This window comes from Panicum hallii, chromosome 6, assembly GCF_002211085.1.
Source record: "Panicum hallii strain FIL2 chromosome 6, PHallii_v3.1, whole genome shotgun sequence".
Taxonomy (NCBI): Eukaryota; Viridiplantae; Streptophyta; class Magnoliopsida; order Poales; family Poaceae; genus Panicum; species Panicum hallii.
Window position 1 is genome coordinate 32,034,924 of NC_038047.1, and position 18,459 is coordinate 32,053,382.

An 18,459-nucleotide genomic window follows, 5' to 3' on the forward strand; every position below is an offset into this window, starting at 1 on the left:
AGTCAAGTATGGTTAAATTTGAATATTTCAATTTAAGAAACACAATGATTCAATTCTAATTTGATTTGTACAATCAGAAACTCCTAAGCACTTAAATTCATGCCTTTTGTTTACCCAGACCCATAATATGTCAGAGCATTTCGGGACAAACAGCAAATATTAAGGGTCAGGCGCGCGTGCGAGCGGATCTGTTGCAGAAGCCGCGTGTCGGGTACTGCAGGTGCGCCTGATGCTACTGTTCTCTCCTCCTCCTCGTGAGAAGCCGGCGGGTGGAGGCGGGGGGTGGGGTGGAGAGGGGGCTGCTGTGGTGGGAGATCGGTCAACGCTAAAGGTCGGCGATGGCAAGAAGGTCTGTCGGTGGTGGTGGTGGGTTGAGGGGGCAGTGCCCCGCCGCGGGCAGTTAGGAAGATAACTAGTAGATCAGGCATCGGCGGGGGAGCGTGAGAAGCCGTTGAGCTTGTGTGCGCATAGTTAGTCGGTGGTGGAATCCAGCGGTGGGAGCCGCCACAGATGGGAGAGGCGCCGGTGATGGGAGCAAGCTGCAGATGGGCCGCAGATGGACCTTCTGTGGCTCGCGGTTGCAGATGCAGCCCCCGAACAAACCGTCGCAGCCGTCCTTATCCAAACAAGAAATTCCGGCCCAAAGAATCTTTTGGCCCACTTCGATAAACCGTAACTGGCCCGTAACCTTATCCAAACAAGAAAGGTCCGTCTTCCCCACGGGTAGGTGAGAATATATCTGGCATACCGACGTCCCCACAAAGAATCAACACTGACACTCCGGCCCCACCTTGTCCTGTCCCACCTGTCATCGTCGTTCCCGTTCAGGACACAAATTATTCCCCACGGCCCCTGGATTGGGACTCCAGAAGGTTCCCACCTCCGCCTCCATATCTTCTTCTTGGTCCTCCGCCTCCACCACTTCGCGTGCTCTTGCGTTTACGTGTTGAGAGAGAGAGGGAGAGAGAAGAGGGAGAGAGAAGAGGGAGGACCCGCGAGAGGCTGCCGTGTGGGGCCCGGAGAGTCAGCGACAGCGAGGGAGAGAAGGCGATGGCGGGGATCGGGCCGATCAGACAGGACTGGGAGCCGGTGGTGGTGCGGAAGAAGGCGCCGACCGCCGCCGCCAAGAAGGATGAGAAGGCCGTCAACGCCGCGCGACGCTCCGGCGCCGAGATCGAGACCATGAAGAAGTGTGAGTGGCGCCCTAGCTTCCTATTGACTCTCTATCTTTTCCCCGGATCGATTGGGGAACTTCTTCCGAACCAGTTGTGGATTCGCTCGGATTTCGATTTCGTCCGTCTTGCTGCCGGTCCCGGTGTTCGATTGGTCAGATTCGACGATTAGGGTTTCGTTTTTCCAGGGTTTGTGATTTATTCTTTGATGCTTTTGTGTGCTTTTCGAGATTTTTCTGCTTTTGCCAGCTAGGGTTTGAGGAAGGTTCGGCCGGTGCTGTTGATCTCTTATACTGGTTGCTTCCGATGGATTTTTTGCTGCTATTTTTTTCGCCATCAATGAATTTGTAAGCTTCGTTTCTCTGATTTTGCTTGATCTGTATTTGACAACTTTTGCTGTATGCAGACAACGCTGGGACGAACAAGGCGGCGTCCAGCGGCACATCCCTCAACACCAAGCGGCTCGATGACGACACCGAAAATCTCGCCCGTGAGCAATCATTTAGTCTCCTCTATCTTATGCATTAATAAATTACCATCTTGTTAATCATTAAGAAATTATCACGATGCCTGTTTTCTTATCTGTTATTGTCTCATCAGCTCAATGATGAATTCGGATTTTTGGTTCACTTGTGCATATATGATAAATGGATTAGGAAGGTTCAGTTTACTTTGCTTGCTATTGTAATCTCAGTGGTGTAGAGATGGAAGTCTTGACCTTATACTAAACTTCCGCTTTATTAGCAATGCTGATGCACATTTGTTTGGTACAAAAAATTGTTATCAGGGAAGTAATATCTGTCGCTGAGTATATGGTTTTATCATGCCTCAAGATTACGTAGTTATGCTAAGCATAGAAGACCACAACTACAAGTTGTTATTTTGTTGGCTTCTTATTTCGATGAAAACAATGTTTTTCCCTGTAATATAGTATATATACATGGAACTTCCAGTGACCTTGCAAGTTAAGGTTGCAAGAACTCTTACTGTATTTTCAGATGGAAACATTTTTTTTGCTTTGCATCAACCTATTAAAATATGTGATTCTTTCAGTCCCAGGGCCAATATCTAGTACACAGGTATCAAATATTCTTGGTTCATTTAAATTGTTCAGTGCTTACTGAAAAATGAGCTAGTACGTGGTTGTTTGTTCTAGTTTTTTGATATTTTAGTAGCAAAATTTTTGTTTGTGAGCATCTTGCATGATTGGTCAATCTGCTTACAGTAGGAACTCTTTTGGCTTGTTTGCCTTGTTTTGCTTGTTAGTGCCCATGGTACTTTTGTGATATGTAGACATTTGGTTAATATGTGTAGTTTGATCGTAAGACTTGAGCTGCAATGACATTGTATCAATCTAATTGCTACAATTTTTATTTATTTGTGGTGTTCATAGCAAGTTGTTATGATATTAGCAAACTTAATATTGTCAGCTATGAATCACCGATACTTCACTAACCCAGCCGTACCCTTATCCGATACTTTGATACTCTGATACTCTCTCTATACTACCACTGTCATTTTTCAAAGTCACATATCGCAGTACCCATATTGCTTATCGGTGATACATAGATTGTCAGCCTTAAATTGCAATTGTATAGTAAGATTCTAGTGTATCTGAAGTCCACGCAATGTGTCAAAAGCCTGGCACTTCTGTGTTATTACGTCCTGATCTGGGTTTATACTGAATGAAGTACTCGAAAGGGAATCATGGTCCTTTGGCCATTAGTGCACTGATGAATAATGCACGTAGCTGAGATCTTTTTTAAATTTTACCATGTTTTGGTTTGCTTCAGACTAGTACTTGTCCAAGTCTTGTTTCATTGAGAGCGGTCTGGGTCCTTGCTTCTAAACAGCCACAGTGCAAGCTTTGGTCTTTGCTGCTGGGGTTTAAGAATTATTTGGTCAAGGGAATATGTGACTTCTTGATGATCTTGGAATCATTATATCTGAGGCCCTGGGATTCTCACACTTAAATGTAGGTCGTGTTAATTGTGCAACACCTTGTTTCAGCATTTATCTTGAACATCATGCCAGTTTCCTATACCAATTTTATCTTTATCAGAACAAATAGAAATACTCTATTTGTCAGTGTTTTGTTTTAACATTGACACATTTGGTTTATATTTTCTGTGTGGATCTTTTCAAGTTGATCAACTTAGTATCCATCAGTTTTCGCATATGAGTTTGCATCTTAAATAAAGAGGAATTATATACAGAGGAATCATTACAGGATGTCACCTTTGTTTCCATAATGACTTAATATGGATTCATGGCTACCAAAGTAACTTGGGGTTTTCTTCAGAAGGATTTTAAATAGTTCAGCCGTTGAATGGAATATACTCGTCGCATCTATTGGATACTGTGCACAATGTATAGTTCAAAGTAATCATGATCTGAGTCCTGTGCAGAAGATTGACCATGCTTTCTCCATGCATTTCATATCATAACTAGCATTCTGATGATAACTGTTGTCTACTCACTTTTGTGCTAGATGAACGTGTCCCAAGTGACCTGAAGAAAAACCTCATGCAAGCAAGGCTGGATAAGAAGATGACCCAGGCACAGCTTGCTCAGGTAATATTTGCAAATTCCGGAGTTCCATTCTCTCCTGAGAAATAATGGATCTTTGGTGTGACCTTCTATCAAGTGGGGTGATTTGGTATTTTACAACTCGAAAGAGTGCAACATAGTATCAAAGTGGCAGTTTTGCAAAAAAAAAAGAAAAAAGTTTTCCAAGCAAAGATGAGATGAAAAATTGCTCTTACAGCTACTAATAATATGTCATGTCGTAACAGATGATCAATGAGAAGCCACAGGTGATCCAGGAGTATGAGTCGGGCAAGGCGATCCCTAACCAGCAGATTATTAGCAAGCTTGAGAGGGCGCTGGGAACAAAGCTGCGTGGGAAGAAATAACTTGCAAACTTGTGCCCCGGAGCAGCATGAAGCTGAAGAAGACAAGGCGATCTGTCTGCTTATTATCTATGCTTGGTTTTCAATGTCATGCAGACTGTTTCTGTGTTTGGTACATGAGTGAATAACAGTATCGTGGTGGACCTTGTAATGCTTTGCTGCTTTTATGTGTCATATGACCCGGTACGTAAGAGTTGCGCGATGTTGTGAACGAGTTGCGCAAAGTTGTGAACTGATAGCGTAACCTGCGTGGTGCAAGATGATGCTTGTTACTAGTGGTCTGATGATGTCTCAGCTGGTTACCGGTGGTATATTGTTATTGTTATTAAGTGATAACCACGCTATTATTCAGCTTGACAATCTCACATGGCGGTTAAAAATAAAATTCGGATTATGCTCGAAGGATTTGTCTGGGCTGTATGAACATGGTTTACTTCCTGTGGGGCTGCAGGGAGAAAATTGCAAGCAGATAGGCTATCTGCAGTATGTTTTTGATAAGACATCGTTGTATGTCATTTACCTGTGTATGCTTCCTCTTTTCCATAGCCGTGAGCAATAAAAATCAATCAAACTCATAAAAAACCAACAATGGATGTAGTTTTTATATTACTACCAAGTTTCAGGTCGCTTTCTAGGCTCTTGCGGATATGCCTGTAGGAATAGTTTTGTTCTTTAAAAAATATAATATGTTATACTGCCTACATTATGCTTATATCAAACTACCGGAGCTTGATCTGTATGTATCTACAGGGAAATATTTCTGGATAATGACTACACTACACCTAACCGTAATTTAATTTTATCTTTATGTAAGCACTTTCTCCATCGATCATCTCACACATTAGAACCACGTGGAATGGTTTGGTGCTCTCATTTTACCTGTATTATACATTCCATATTTAATTCTAATTCGATGGTAGCTGCTAAATTGGAGTGAGGAATTTTTACCTCCTACAGCACACGCTAGCAAATTGAAATTTTAAAAATTTTATAGTTCTTGAAACCAGCCATCAAATTTAAATTTTAATTGCACAATTATATTTCTTTCAAAAAGACCTCCAAAATAAGATAACACCATATGTTTCAATAATATCTTTTAAAGATACATAATTGCTTACGTCAAATAGAAAAATACTAACATAAATAGATAAAAATGCTCAATTGGTTTGCTAAAATTGCCTATCTTTGATCATGCAATAAACATCCATCTACCCATCACAAATTGTTTGCCTCCATTCTCTAATCACTCCATCCAATGTATTGTCTCAATATCAACATCAATATCTACTTATGTCAGCCGAATCAAGGAACATTTTCCAAAGCCATAATAACTTTTGCAAAAGTCATAAGCAAATTAGAATACACTATAAAATATTTTTCTCATACGAAAAAATATATCATTAAAATATAATGGTGCGGGATATTATTTTGAAGCTCTTATTGAAAAGAGCCCAATAGTGTCACCATGTTTTAGTTTGGCCACTCAATTTTGATACTACGATCTTTTTTGTGTTTGAAATTGTGTGCATTCACACGTCTATTCGTTCTCTTTCTCCTCACATATGCATGCATGTTCTGACATCATTAGTTCTTTTCCTTTTTTCTCTCTACTCCTCACATGCATGTAGACACTCTAGTGCTTTTCACAGAGGCTCCGAGCTGATCCCCTATGTAGAAAAGAAACATTGATTCTATAAAGTGTTTTCCAATAAAAAAGTATGGTCGTACGGACAATTTATAATATGGCCGGCCGTAAACCACCCGCATCCATATATCTGTTATGCTTATATCAAACTGGCAAGGCTTGATATGTATTTTTCTACAGCGAAATATTTATATATGTCATTGGTTTAATTACCCTCCTTGACCACAACACACAATGGAATTATCAATGTTTATTTAAAAAGAAGCCCCCCAAAAAAATTATTTAAATCATGCGTTACAACTTTTAATTGGGAAGTTTGTTGTTATATATTTTTATAATATACTAATATACATCATGTGAGAGAAGTGCTCTCTTCATTAAGGCGCTGGTGGCGCTTGATACGACACCTTTTTTTTCCATTTTAGTGGTATTATTGGATTAATTCTTATACTAATCCGCCACTTGGAATCTGAAATGACCTCGTATTTGCATGTTGGATCATGCTGTAAAATTACAAAAAATATGATAAAAATGGAGGATTTTTGTACAAGTTGGATTTGTGTCTGGACTTCGGATAAAGAAGGCGCAAACATGAACATTAGGCCCGCGGTCCTGTAGAGGAGCAAAACTTGTACGGACCATATCGTCTTCACCGAATTCTGATTGGGGCAAATTTGTTGTCTAAACTGATTAACTTGAAATGGTCTACAACTTTCATGAAGACCGTCTGCACGTTTGAGGCACCATATAGGCTCTCCTATTTTGCCAGATGGAATATCTCAACAATCTTAGGATTTCCATGCATATACTTCACCCAGAATGCACCCCAACCGATGTTGAAAAGGAGTTTAAGTACCTAGAAGGATCTAATGAAGAAGGGGTTAGGGTTTCGTGAATAGATTGCTTTTCGACCAAACCACCGCCGCACAAGTAGAGGAAAACGGATTAGATCAGGTCATCGCACCATGCGGGAAGGCAAATGAAGGCCCTAGGCCAATCAGCCTTGGTGCTTCTGGCATCATCTTGCTGCCATTTTTTATCATGATGTTTTTTAAATCTTCACAACCCCGCTTTAGCATCAAGATTTGTACCATGATGGGGATTCTGTTCTTCCCTAAAGTTAGTTGGATCCTTGATGTGTAAATGCTGCATGTACTTTGTACCTATCAATGCTTCATGATCTATGTCTTTGTAATGCTTATTGACATTTGTGAGATCGACATGTGTTCTTAGTATGGTTTGTGGTAATCCGTGGTGATTAGCTTAATTTGACGGATGCTTTGATATAGTGTGTGTGCACGAGGTGGTTGATTACCCTTGTCTAGTGACAATATGCGGGAGAGAAAATGGTGAGTGAGCATGGAACCATTGTGATGCATATTCATTTGAACCTAGATCCTACGGAGGGAACGTTATCAATCTTTGTTTCCTCTCTTATGTTAATCTCTGTTGCTTAGTTTAGTCTGAGTCTTAGTCTATACAAATCCCTTTTGTTTGGTTTCGTAGTAAGATTAGTATAAAGTGAAAGCCATCATTCCACTTATTTCACGGATAGATAAACCTTGGGAAAATACTTTTAAGGGAAAAGCAACAACTAATCCGTACGTTTACGGTTCACTAATTGGTGTCCTTAGTTGACACCAATTGGTGCGGACAATTATATGCCAATCCAATAAAATGTGAGCTGTCAACTACTTCAATCAATTTTTAATTTTCATTGTATCCGCGAAAGGCTTAGAGCCAGATCCAATGTAAGGTTGCAGCTGTTACCAATTAGCATGCTCCACATACTCTAACAAAAACTCATTGTTTTCATGGACTTGCTTGTTTCTATCAGAGATTCATTAGAAATTTCAGCATCGTTGTGGTACCTTTTACTGATTGCATGAAATGAGTTGGAGTGTTTGTACTAACTAAACTAAAGAGGCACATGAAGCATTTGAGGATATTAATGCCAGAATTGCTTTGGCGGGTTGCTTACCAAATTTTGACAAGTTTTTTGAAATAGATTATGATGCTTCAGGAGTGGGTATTGGTTCCGTACTTAGTCAAGGTTCTCATCCTGTGTCTTTCTTTAGTGAAAAATTGACGGGAGCATAACTTCAGTATTCCACTTATGAAAATGAACTGTATGTTGTGGTTCGGGCCTTGCAATATTGGAGGCTACTTGTTGCATAGGAGTTTGTTGTCTACAGTGAGCATGAAGCACTTATGACATATTCGAAGTCAAGCTGGCTTGAGTCGGAAACATGCACGATGGGCTAGCTTTCTTGAAGAATACAACTTTATTTTGAAGCACAAATTTGGAGCACAAAATTGAGTGGCTGATGCATTGAGTCATAGAACACATTGCTTAAGACCTGACCCTTACTTCAGCACAATTTATGATTCTGCATAGGCCAACAAGTCTACTCAGTGAGATGTGTTCCGTGTCGTGGCTTGGCGTTCTTGCCCGGATAGCATCCCTCCGGTGGTCGATCTCGTGATCCCTGAGCCGGAAGTAGCTGGGGAGCTCGATGAACATGCGCAGCATACTCTCTGTTACCCGGTGCGGATCACTGTGAGGAATCTTGGTGCCCCGTATGCTGCCAATGCACCTCCACCCCCTCTTCCTCCCGCCGATGCTGACCGTCAGCATCGCTGACGGTGGGTTCGGAGCTCTTCGGCTACTATACCGACTCTGGCGGCTGGAGGCGGCGCGGGCCAGCCCGCTAGGGCCCACACACCCCGGTCCACTCGCAGTTGGGGGGCCTAGCCTGTGATGGCAGCTCCTGCGGCCGAGGCGCTGCTTCATCCTCTAGCCCGCGCGCATTGATGTCCCTCAGGCGACACTGTGCGGGAGCAACAAGGCGGTCGAGGTGGCTGAAGTAACCCTCGACGCTTCGGGGCCTTCCCGCTCGTTGATGGCGATGAGCCGGGTCCTTCCCACCCACTCGGAACCCCGCCACCCCCTCTCACTAGTAGAAATAGTAGCTTCCATAACGTTTTTCCATGTGATGTTTGAAACTTCATCATTGAATAGACCACATCTATGATGAAAATACTAGTTTCGTCATAGTTCTTCGATGGCAGCCCTCACCCCCTACGGAACTATGATGGAAGTAAAACGCACGTCAGAGAACATCTCATATCATCACAAAAACGGGGCGCCATCAACTCCTCGTATCTGTGATGATCGCGAGTCATCATAGAACCGGTGAGACACATGTAGTGTTGGGACCCATAGGCCTCATGTGATGATAGAGGGTCCAGCGTGTCTAAGTGGATGCCACGTGTAGCGACACGAACCCGCCGGTCTACATGCCAACCTTGTGGGTCAATTATGTCAACGCCGGTCCACTGGAGAGGTGTGACCTACGTGTACACGTGCACGAGTGGGCTGACATGGCTAACACGTATAACTGTAGGTCCCAGTTGACTAGTCCAACATGTCTACTTGGCAGCCACGTATGCTGACTAGGACCCGAAGGTCCACGTGTCAGTGTTGTGGGTCAAATATGTCAACACGGGGTCCACTAGAGAGGTGGGACCTTGCCATCCACGTGTACGTGTGCGGGGCCAGTAGGCTGACATGGCTGACACGTGTAACTGTAGGTCCCGGTTGACTGGTCCAGGATGTCTACCTAAAAGCCGCGTGTGCTGATCGGGATTCGAAGGTCCACGTGTCAGGGTTATGGGTCAAATATGTCAATGCAGGGTCCACTGGTGAGGTGGGATCCGGCCGTCCATGTGTACGAGTGCGGCTAGCAGGCCGTCGGTGGCTAACACATGTTAATGCGGGTCCCGTGCAATGGGTACGGCAGGTAGTCGTGCCACCACGTGTTGCTTGCCCGGTCCATCATGTCCACATCGTGGCCACGTGTCATGGTGGTGCCCGCAGATAATAAGGCCTAGGCCTAGGCCTATTTTAAAGAGGGTCTTCAAGAAATCCTCACTCAAAGTCGTCGCCAGTTCCCATGCTAGTTCGTAGAGGGGATTTGAAGATCTTCTAATCTGTCGCCCTTGTTCAATTCCGCGATGTCGTCGACGCCGGTACTCATGGCAGCGAGGCGGCGCCAGTCGTCGCTGGCGGATCTCCCATACGAGGTGGCCATTCGGATTACAGGGCACCTCACTGTGACCTCGGAGCGGCCAATGGACGACCTTCTTAGCATACGGGCGACCTGCCGCTTCATGCCCCGCGTGTGTGGCGAACCCGAAGTCGGCCAGCGTGTCGCATTGGAGTGGTTCGCCGATGACATGGCATGGCACCACCCCAATGGCTACGGCATCCTCGTTGCTCGCCTGACCTCAGTCAGCAATCCGGAGGCCTGCTTCATCACTAGGATTGAAGTCATCTTCCATGGACCCGTGATCAGACCCCTGCCAGTCCTCGATGAGAATCTTGAACGTGCCGCCGCGGGCGGCCACAATGTGGTGGCCTATGTGGCCGCCCTACTCCTCTACTTGGCCAATGGTGGCGCTAGCGTCGGCGACACTGCTAGGTAGTACATGAGACAGGTCGTGGGAGAATCGGCAGCGGCGGTGGCACAATGCTGACCAACGAGGGGTGTTTGCCATGCAGCCAGAGGATCGCAAATACGATCTGGGATTTGAGGTGGTGCTGGCCCCTGAACCAGGTGGCGCCGACACCGGTGCGCGCCGATCTTCCGTAGCAAGTGGGAATTGCGGCGTTCGTCTTAAAATGGCCAAAACATCTATGCAGACTGTTTTGTAGCGAGGACTGCCGAATTCGCGGTGAAATCGGGCTGTTCTTGGAGAGAACTGTAGAGTGAATTAGTAGTGTAACTTTTTGCTTTTCTGGTTCTTTTGCTTGATGAGGTTCTAGTACCCAATATTGCCAATGTAAATATATGTGATTATTAATGAAGATCTTATGTTACCCTAAAAAAAGAAACTCAACTTATTTAATTTCCTGAATGACTACTCCAAAGGAGTGGTGTTTTTGTGAATTCCCCCGGCCCGGCGCCGCGTCGATTCTTGTTCCCGCGCACCTTCCCGAGACGGTTGCCATCCCCCCGAGATGCGGCGCCACCTGAACTTCCTAGCGACGACGCGATTGTCGGCGGCAGTTCCCAAGAGGGGTCTTCAAGAGATTTCCTCCTCCACTTCGTCGCCATTCCCATGCCACTGCAAAGAGGGGACTTCAAGATCAAACTTCTGCTCTTGTCGTCCTCATCTCGCCCCTCCCCAAAATAGGTTTTTTTTCCGAGAAATGCCCAACTATACTGTAGAACCGCTCGAGCTACAGTGATCCACCGCCTCCTCTTCGATCATCAGACGCTACGCCTATCTAGCACTTCGGCTCGACGGCGTCCACGTGCCGCAGCTCCATCCACGCCAGCACGCGAGCCCTCGGTGATATGAACGGGGGTGCCCAATCTTCTGTCAGGTGAAGGATAACTCGTTTTGTTCGGAATGCGACACACCGATCCGGCTTCAAGTCAGCAACACGAACCCCGCAATCTTAGCACCACAACTCCTCTGGTTATCAACCGTAGTCACAATCCGGTTGACCTCGCCGAGAAGGCTAATCCCTGCCTGCGAAACGAAGAACACAAGCAAGAACTCGAAAACAACTCAGCACTCAAATTGAAGTGACAACTGCAGATGAATGATTAAGCTCGAAAGTTGGGGTTCTACAAACCGAAAGACGGTGACTGTTCAAAGATAGATTGATCTAAAGCAAAACCCAAACCCTAATGAGGGTGGCAGTTACTGAGATATAGGGAATAGGGGCGTGGCTTCCCCCTGGACGCGCCCCTAATGGGCTCAACGAAGATACACGGCCCAAAGGCCAAATTACGATATCGCAGCACCGGGATAGATTCTGGATGCCAACTTTCTTGGACAATTCCTGACGACTCAGAATGAGTTTGGGCCTGAAACCAATGCCAATAGAAGCTCCATGAAATTAGCTTTCCGTCCATATGTGGATCGTCGAATTCGGACTTCGGATTTGGCCTGGACATCCAATTTACATCAGGCTGCTCCTGGACTCCGAGGTGGACTCGAAGTTAAATTGGATTGGGACTCCACGTGGCTTGGCGGCCCTTGCTGTTCCTCCACACCTCCATGCTCCTCTCCATGTGTTCCTGGATCTCTCCTTGGTTCCTAATCATATTGTAAAAATTAGGTAGCAAACCATTCTCACAATTATTAATAGAAACGCTTAGGAGCGAGCTCACCTCTAAATTTAATTGTCGCGCGCGAGCTCTTGTGATTGGACCTTGAATGGTTTGAATGTCCAGCGGAGGAACCTCTTGTATATCCATAGGAGTGATGTCCTCATCATCCTCCCCCTCTTGAATCGGAGTCGTCCTCGACTCAAGCACATCCTCTTCTTCCAAGTAAGGTTTCAATTCTGAAATGTTAAAGGTGGGACTAACCCCGAACTCGGGAGGCAACTCAAGTTTGTATGCATTATCATTAATTTTCTCAAGTATTTTGAATGGACCATCAGCTCTTGACATTAACTTAGACTTCCTCAAATATGGAAAACGTACTTTTCTCAAGTGCAACCACACTAGATCACCCGGTTCAAGCTTTAATTCTTTCTTACCTTTGCTACCAGCAACTCTATATTTTTCAGTCATCTTTTCAATATTTTGCTTAGTTGTTTCATGTATTTTCAATATAAATTCAGCACGTTCTTTAGCCTCACTATGAATTCGCTCACTAGTAGGCAAAGGTAAAATATCAATAGGAGCGCGGGGGTTAAAACCATACACTACCTGAAAAAGACTTACCTGGTAGAATGTGTTGTCCGATTGTATGCAAACTCCACATGAGGCAAACATTCTTCCCACATCTTTAAATTCTTCTTTAAAACAGCCCTCAACATGGTCCCCAAGGTACGGTTCACCACCTCCGTTTGTCTATCAGTTTGCGGATGACAAGTGGTAGAAAATAACAATTTTGTACCCAACTTGTTCCACAAAGTACGCCAGAAGTGACTCAAAAACTTCGCATCATGATCTGAAACAATAGTAGAAGGCATACCATGCAAGCGTACAATCTCTTGGAAAAAGAGGTCAGCAATATGAACAGCATCATCACTTTTATGACATGGTATAAAATGTGCCATTTTAGAAAACCAAACCACCACAACAAAAACGCTATCTCTCCCCCTCTTAGTCCTAGGCAATCCTAACACAAAATCCATAGAAATATCTGCCCAAGGAATAGAAGGAATAGGAAGAGGCATATACAAACCATGTGGATTCAAGTGTGACTTAGCCTTTTGACACGTAGTGCAGCGACTCACGTACCTCTGAACATCTCGCCTCATCTGTGGCCAAAAGAAATGGTTGGCCAACACATCCAACATCTTTGTAGCCCCAAAGTGGCCCATCAGACCTCCACCATGTGCTTCCTGCAACAAGAGAAGACGAACGGATCCAACTAGAATGCATAGGCGGTTAGCTATAAACAAATACCCATCATTCAGCACATATTTATTCCAAGCACGACCCTCTTTACAATTCAGAAGCACATCTTTAAAAGCAGCATCAAGTTTATACTGTCTCTTAATCGACTCAAGTCCAAAAATGCGACAATCAAGTTGAGACAACATGGTGTAATGACAAGACAAGGCATCAGCAATAACATTATCTTTCCTTTTCTTGTGTTTAATGATGTATGGAAAAGATTCAATAAATTCAACCCACTTGGCATGTCTACGGTTCAGTTTATTTTGCATGCGAAGGTACTTAAGTGATTCATGATCAGAATGAATAATGAATTCCTTAGGCCATAAATAATGTTGCCACGTCTCTAGAGAACGAACAAGAGCATAAAATTCTTTATCATACGTGGAATAATTCAAAGTAGGCCCATTCAATTTCTCACTAAAATAAGTAATAGGTTTACCTCCTTGCATCAACAAGCCACCAATGCCAACGCCACTGGCATCACATTCAAGCTCAAAAGTCTTACCAAAGTCAGGAAGTTGCAGCAAAGGCGCCGAAGTAAGCCGTGCTTTCAAAGTATCAAAAGCTTGATCTTGTGCTGGGCCCCAATGGAAAGAAACACCTTTCTTCGTCAACTCATGTAGTGGGGCGGCAATGGTGCTGAAATCTCTCACAAAACACCGATAGAACCCTGCAAGACCAAGAAAACTTCGCACCTATGTAATAGTCTGAGGAGTAGGCCAGCTCCTAATGGCATCAATCTTTGCACCATCCACTTCAATGCCCTGAGGAGTCACAACATAGCCAAGAAAAGCAACTCGATCGGTGCAAAAAATGCACTTCTCAAGGTTAGCATACAAGCTCGCCGCTCTCAAGGCGTCAAAAACAGCACGTAGATGATCCAAATGTTCCTCATGTGACTTGCTATATATCAAGATATCATTAAAATAAACCACCACAAATTTTCCAATGAAAGCACGTAAAACCTCATTCATCAAATGCATGAAAGTGCTAGGTGCATTAGTTAAACCAAAAGGCATCACTAACCACTCATATAAACCAAATTTTGTCTTAAAAGCAGTTTTCCATTCATCACCCAACTTCATGCGAATCTGGTGGTATCCATTACGCAAATCAATCTTTGTAAAAATTATAGCGCCACTTAACTCATCAAGCATATCATCTAACCGAGGCATAGGATGACGGTATCGAATAGTTATGTTATTAATGGCTCTACAATCTACACACATGCGCCATGTACTATTTTTCTTAGGAACCAAAAGCACAGGTACAGAACAAGGACTAAGGCTCTCACGCACATACCCGCGGTCCAAAAGCTCTTGGACTTGTTGCTGAATCTCTTTAGTCTCCTCGGGGTTGGTCCTGTATGCTGCTCGGTTGGGCAAAGACGCTCCCGGAATCAAATCAATTTGGTGCTCAATACCTCTCAAAGGTGGCAACCCCGGTGGGAGCTCATTTGGAAACACATCCTCATACGCCTGCAAAATGTCAGCGACCGCAGGAGGCAAAGTGCTAGCTATATCACGAATAGGAAATAAAGCATCCTTACATATCAAAGCATAGCACACAGTAGAAATATCCATATCATATAGATCAGATTTGGTTACAAGCATATTATGATTTTTCAGTTTAATAGCGGCTTGGGTTGCAACTAGGGCAGCAACATCGGGTGAAGCAAGTCGTTCTTTATCAGCTTGTACAATTTCAGCAGGGATCATTGGGTGCAAAGTGATGTTCTAGCCCTTATACATAAGTGTGTATGTGTTACTTCTACCATGGTGGACAGCATCATTATCAAATTCCCATGGACGACCCAACAAAAGCGAACATGCGTCCATGGGTACCACATCACAATCTGCATAATCAGAATATGGACCAAGAGAAAAATGCACCCGTGCAGTTTGATTTACCTTAACCTTACCTGAGTCGTTTAGCCACTGAACATGGTAAGGATGTTTATGAGGACGTGTGGCTAAACCCAACTTCTGGACCAAATCAGCACTAATCAGGTTGTTGCAGCTGCCTCCATCAATGATGACACGTGCACGCCGATCGTGGATCACAAATAAAATCTGGAACAAATTATGTCATTGCATCTTGTCTGCTTGTCCCAATTGTGTACTGAGGACACGATGGACAATACAAATCCGCTAAGAGCCCGCATCACCCGCACTCAATGAAAGACCCTCATTAGAAGGTGGGTCATCCTCAGTGTCGTCCTCAGCATCCGAAGTACTGATGTAGCCACCATCATCAGTGGCAATGTATGTCCGCTTGCTTGGGCATTCTCGAATCACTTGGCCAAAGCCCTGACAACGATGGCACTGAATGCCAGAGGAAGAGCGCGCTGCTGGTGAGGCACTCTTGGTCGGTTCCTGCACACGAGACTTACCATCGGCGGGCGTGGTTGCTGGAGCTAGTGACACCGCCGTGGAAGCACCTTTGGGAGTAAAAGACCTGGGCATGTAGGATCTGTTGGAGGTGCTCCTGCTCTCAGGTGGTTGCTGATGTTGTTGTCATCCTTGCAATTCTTTTTCTGCAAGCATAGCAAGTTGGAACAACTGGTTGGTGGTAGTAAAAGATTTATAGTCAACAATGTCCTGAATTTCACGTTTCAAACCACCATAAAAACGACACACTTTATCCTCAGCATCCTCAACTACACCACATCGAACCATGCCCTTTTGATGCATAATACTCCTGAACAGACATATCACCCTGATCTAAACATTGTAGTTTCTTACGCATATCACGCTTATAAGATGCAGGAACAAAACGATCACGCATTGCTATCTTAAGCGCGTCCCATGAATCAGGTTGTATATTTAATCGAGCACATTCTTGCCACCAGATTATAGCAAAATCTTTAAATTCACTAGTGGCTTGTCTAACCCCATGTTGGTCAGGAACAAGATGGGAAGCAAATTTTTGTTCAACAGTCATCTCCCAATCTAAGTATTCCTCTGCATCATAACGACCATGGAAAGAAGGTATGGTAAATTTGACTTTGGCATAAGGGTCATCATTACCTGTAGTGCGCCGATGTTTGGTTCCTCCCATACCTATTTTATTCTTGCGAAGACGTTGACGACGGACCTTCTCCGCACGAGTCTTAGCCATATCAAGCTCGCCATCAGACCCAAAAATGTTTTCATCATCATCCTCTAGCCAGTCATCATCGTCATCTTTGTTCTTGGAAGGGTTGACTTCAAGACGTTGAACCCTGTCGGTCAGTGTAGAGAGGCGTTTGTTCACACCCTCAATCGTATGATTGGCCCCTTGGACGTCTTGCGCCACCTTGTGTATCTCCATAGCGAAAAACTCCTTGAGTTCGTCCTTCATGGCCTGCAATTCACTAGACAAAACAGGCTTGTCGTCCGGCATGGTTAGTGAAACAAAAAGACCCTATGAAATAGGTGAGGTTGTTGGTGGAATCACACCCTCACACGCGTCTTACCAAGTTCTTACCAACACAAGCAGTGGGATGGTACAACCGGTGGATGGTGAAAACCTGTGAGAAGAGGGTACCAAGATTGCAAGGGTCCTTCGCTGCACTGAGATGAAGTGTATGTATGTGGAGCTGTAGGACAGGCATAATATGTATGTGTATGTGGAACAAAATCGAGTGCAGATGAGCAAAGTTCAATAACTATCCAAAGTACAAGTCACAATTGCTAGCTAAGACGTGTCCTAGGCGTAGCACAACAAGTTGGAACAAAGAACAATGGAAAAAACTCACACAACAATCAGAATGGCAGTACCGTAAATATTGTACCAGCAATGCCAAAAAGACACTAGTGCAAAACCTAGTTGATTTTAATTTTCTTTTTTTAATGATTTTTTAATTTTTTTTAGCACACGCAACACCAGAATAGGAACCACACCAAGTTTCACCTGAAACAGAGAACAAATGTGGTCTACAGAAAATCAAACAGGTATGCCGAAAAGCGTGCTGGATAGAAACTGAATTTTTTAATTATCTTCCTGATTTTTTTTGAATTTTTTGAGATCTGCCTGACCAGCGAAGCCAGGTGAATCGTATGTGCAACTTTTCATTGCCAAGCTCCTGTAAAAATTTCAGCCAAAATGGAGAACCAAGCGAAAAGTTATGCCTGTTTTATGGAAGGTATCTCAAGTTATGTTTTTTTTTGTTCGAAGGCACAACTCGGCAGATAGATCAGCAGCGGCTAGGGCATTAATTCTCTCTGGTATGTGCAATGGGTAATCACCAGATGGATCCAGGGGGGCTGCGGTGCAAGGCGGAAGGCACAAGGCGGCTCGCAACCTATCTAGGGCTGGCGCGGCGAGAGTTCACACAAGGCGGCTAGCGAGGGCAAGTCGATTAATGGGGTGGATCGACTTGGTATCTGGGTAATGGTGGATGGGATAGCGGCAGAAACAAAAACACAGCGACGGTGCGGTTGAACTACGACGAAGACAAACCCTAAACCAGCAACACGACTCGACCACGGACACAAACTGAATAAAGCGAGTCTGAAAACGAAATTGCAAAGGCTAAACAAGGGTTCTAGGACAGCGGAATTTTTTTTGTATGGCAATTTTCTGGAGTTATAGGACGATGGAACAAACTAAACTAGGATAAGCCTGACGGTAATACCTGAGCCTCTGGTACCACTTGATATGAACGGGGTGCCCGATCTTCCGTTAGGTGAAGGATAACTCGTTTTGGTCGAAATGCGACACACCGATCCGGCTTCAAGTCAGCAACTCGAACCCCCGCAATCTTAGCACCACAACTCCTCTAGTTATCAACCGTAGTCACAATCTGGTTGACCTCACCGAGAAGGCTAATCCCTGCCTGCGAAACGAAGAACACAAGCAAGAACTCGAAAAGAACGCATCACTCAAATTGAAGTGACAACTGCAGATGAATGATTAAGCTCGAAAGTTGGGGTTCTACAAACCGAAAGACGGCGACTGTTCAAAGAAAGATTGATCTAAATCAAAATCTGAACCCTAAAGAGGGTGACGGCTTCCCCCTGGACGCGCCCCTAATGGGCTCAACGAAGATACACGGCCCAAAGGCCAAATTACGATGTCGCAGCACCGGGACAGATTCTGGATGCCAACTTCCTCGGACAATTTCCAACGACTCAGAATGAGTTTGGGCCTGAAACCAACGCCAATAGAAGCTCCATGAAATAGCTTTCCGTCCATATGTGGATCGTCGAATTCAGACTTCGGATGTGGCCTGGGCATCCAATTTACGTCAGGCTGCTCCTGGACTCCGAGGTGGACTCGAAGTTAAATTGGATTGGGACTCCACATGGCTTGGC

General features: G+C 44.5%; 1 protein-coding gene across 1 annotated transcript; it reads left to right on the plus strand.

The window, feature by feature from the left end:
* The first annotated feature begins 895 nt into the window (after positions 1-895).
* Positions 896-4,444, plus strand: LOC112896858 (multiprotein-bridging factor 1a). Its single transcript, XM_025964983.1, has 4 exons — positions 896-1,192; positions 1,579-1,662; positions 3,664-3,746; positions 3,968-4,444. The coding sequence occupies exons 1-4, from the start codon at positions 1,051-1,053 to the stop codon at positions 4,085-4,087; spliced, it is 429 nt and encodes a 142-aa protein (XP_025820768.1). The 5' UTR covers positions 896-1,050; the 3' UTR covers positions 4,088-4,444.
* Positions 4,445-18,459: the final 14,015 nt, after the last annotated feature.

Excerpts from the sequence above, each read along its gene's own strand:
- LOC112896858 (XM_025964983.1), top strand. The coding sequence starts at position 1,051 with ATGGCGGGGATCGGGCCGATCAGACAGGACTGGGAGCCGGTGGTGGTG. Across the intron at positions 1,663-3,663 it reads CGACACCGAAAATCTCGCCC|ATGAACGTGTCCCAAGTGAC; the intron begins GTGAGCAATCAT and ends CTTTTGTGCTAG. Across the intron at positions 3,747-3,967 it reads CCCAGGCACAGCTTGCTCAG|ATGATCAATGAGAAGCCACA; the intron begins GTAATATTTGCA and ends ATGTCGTAACAG.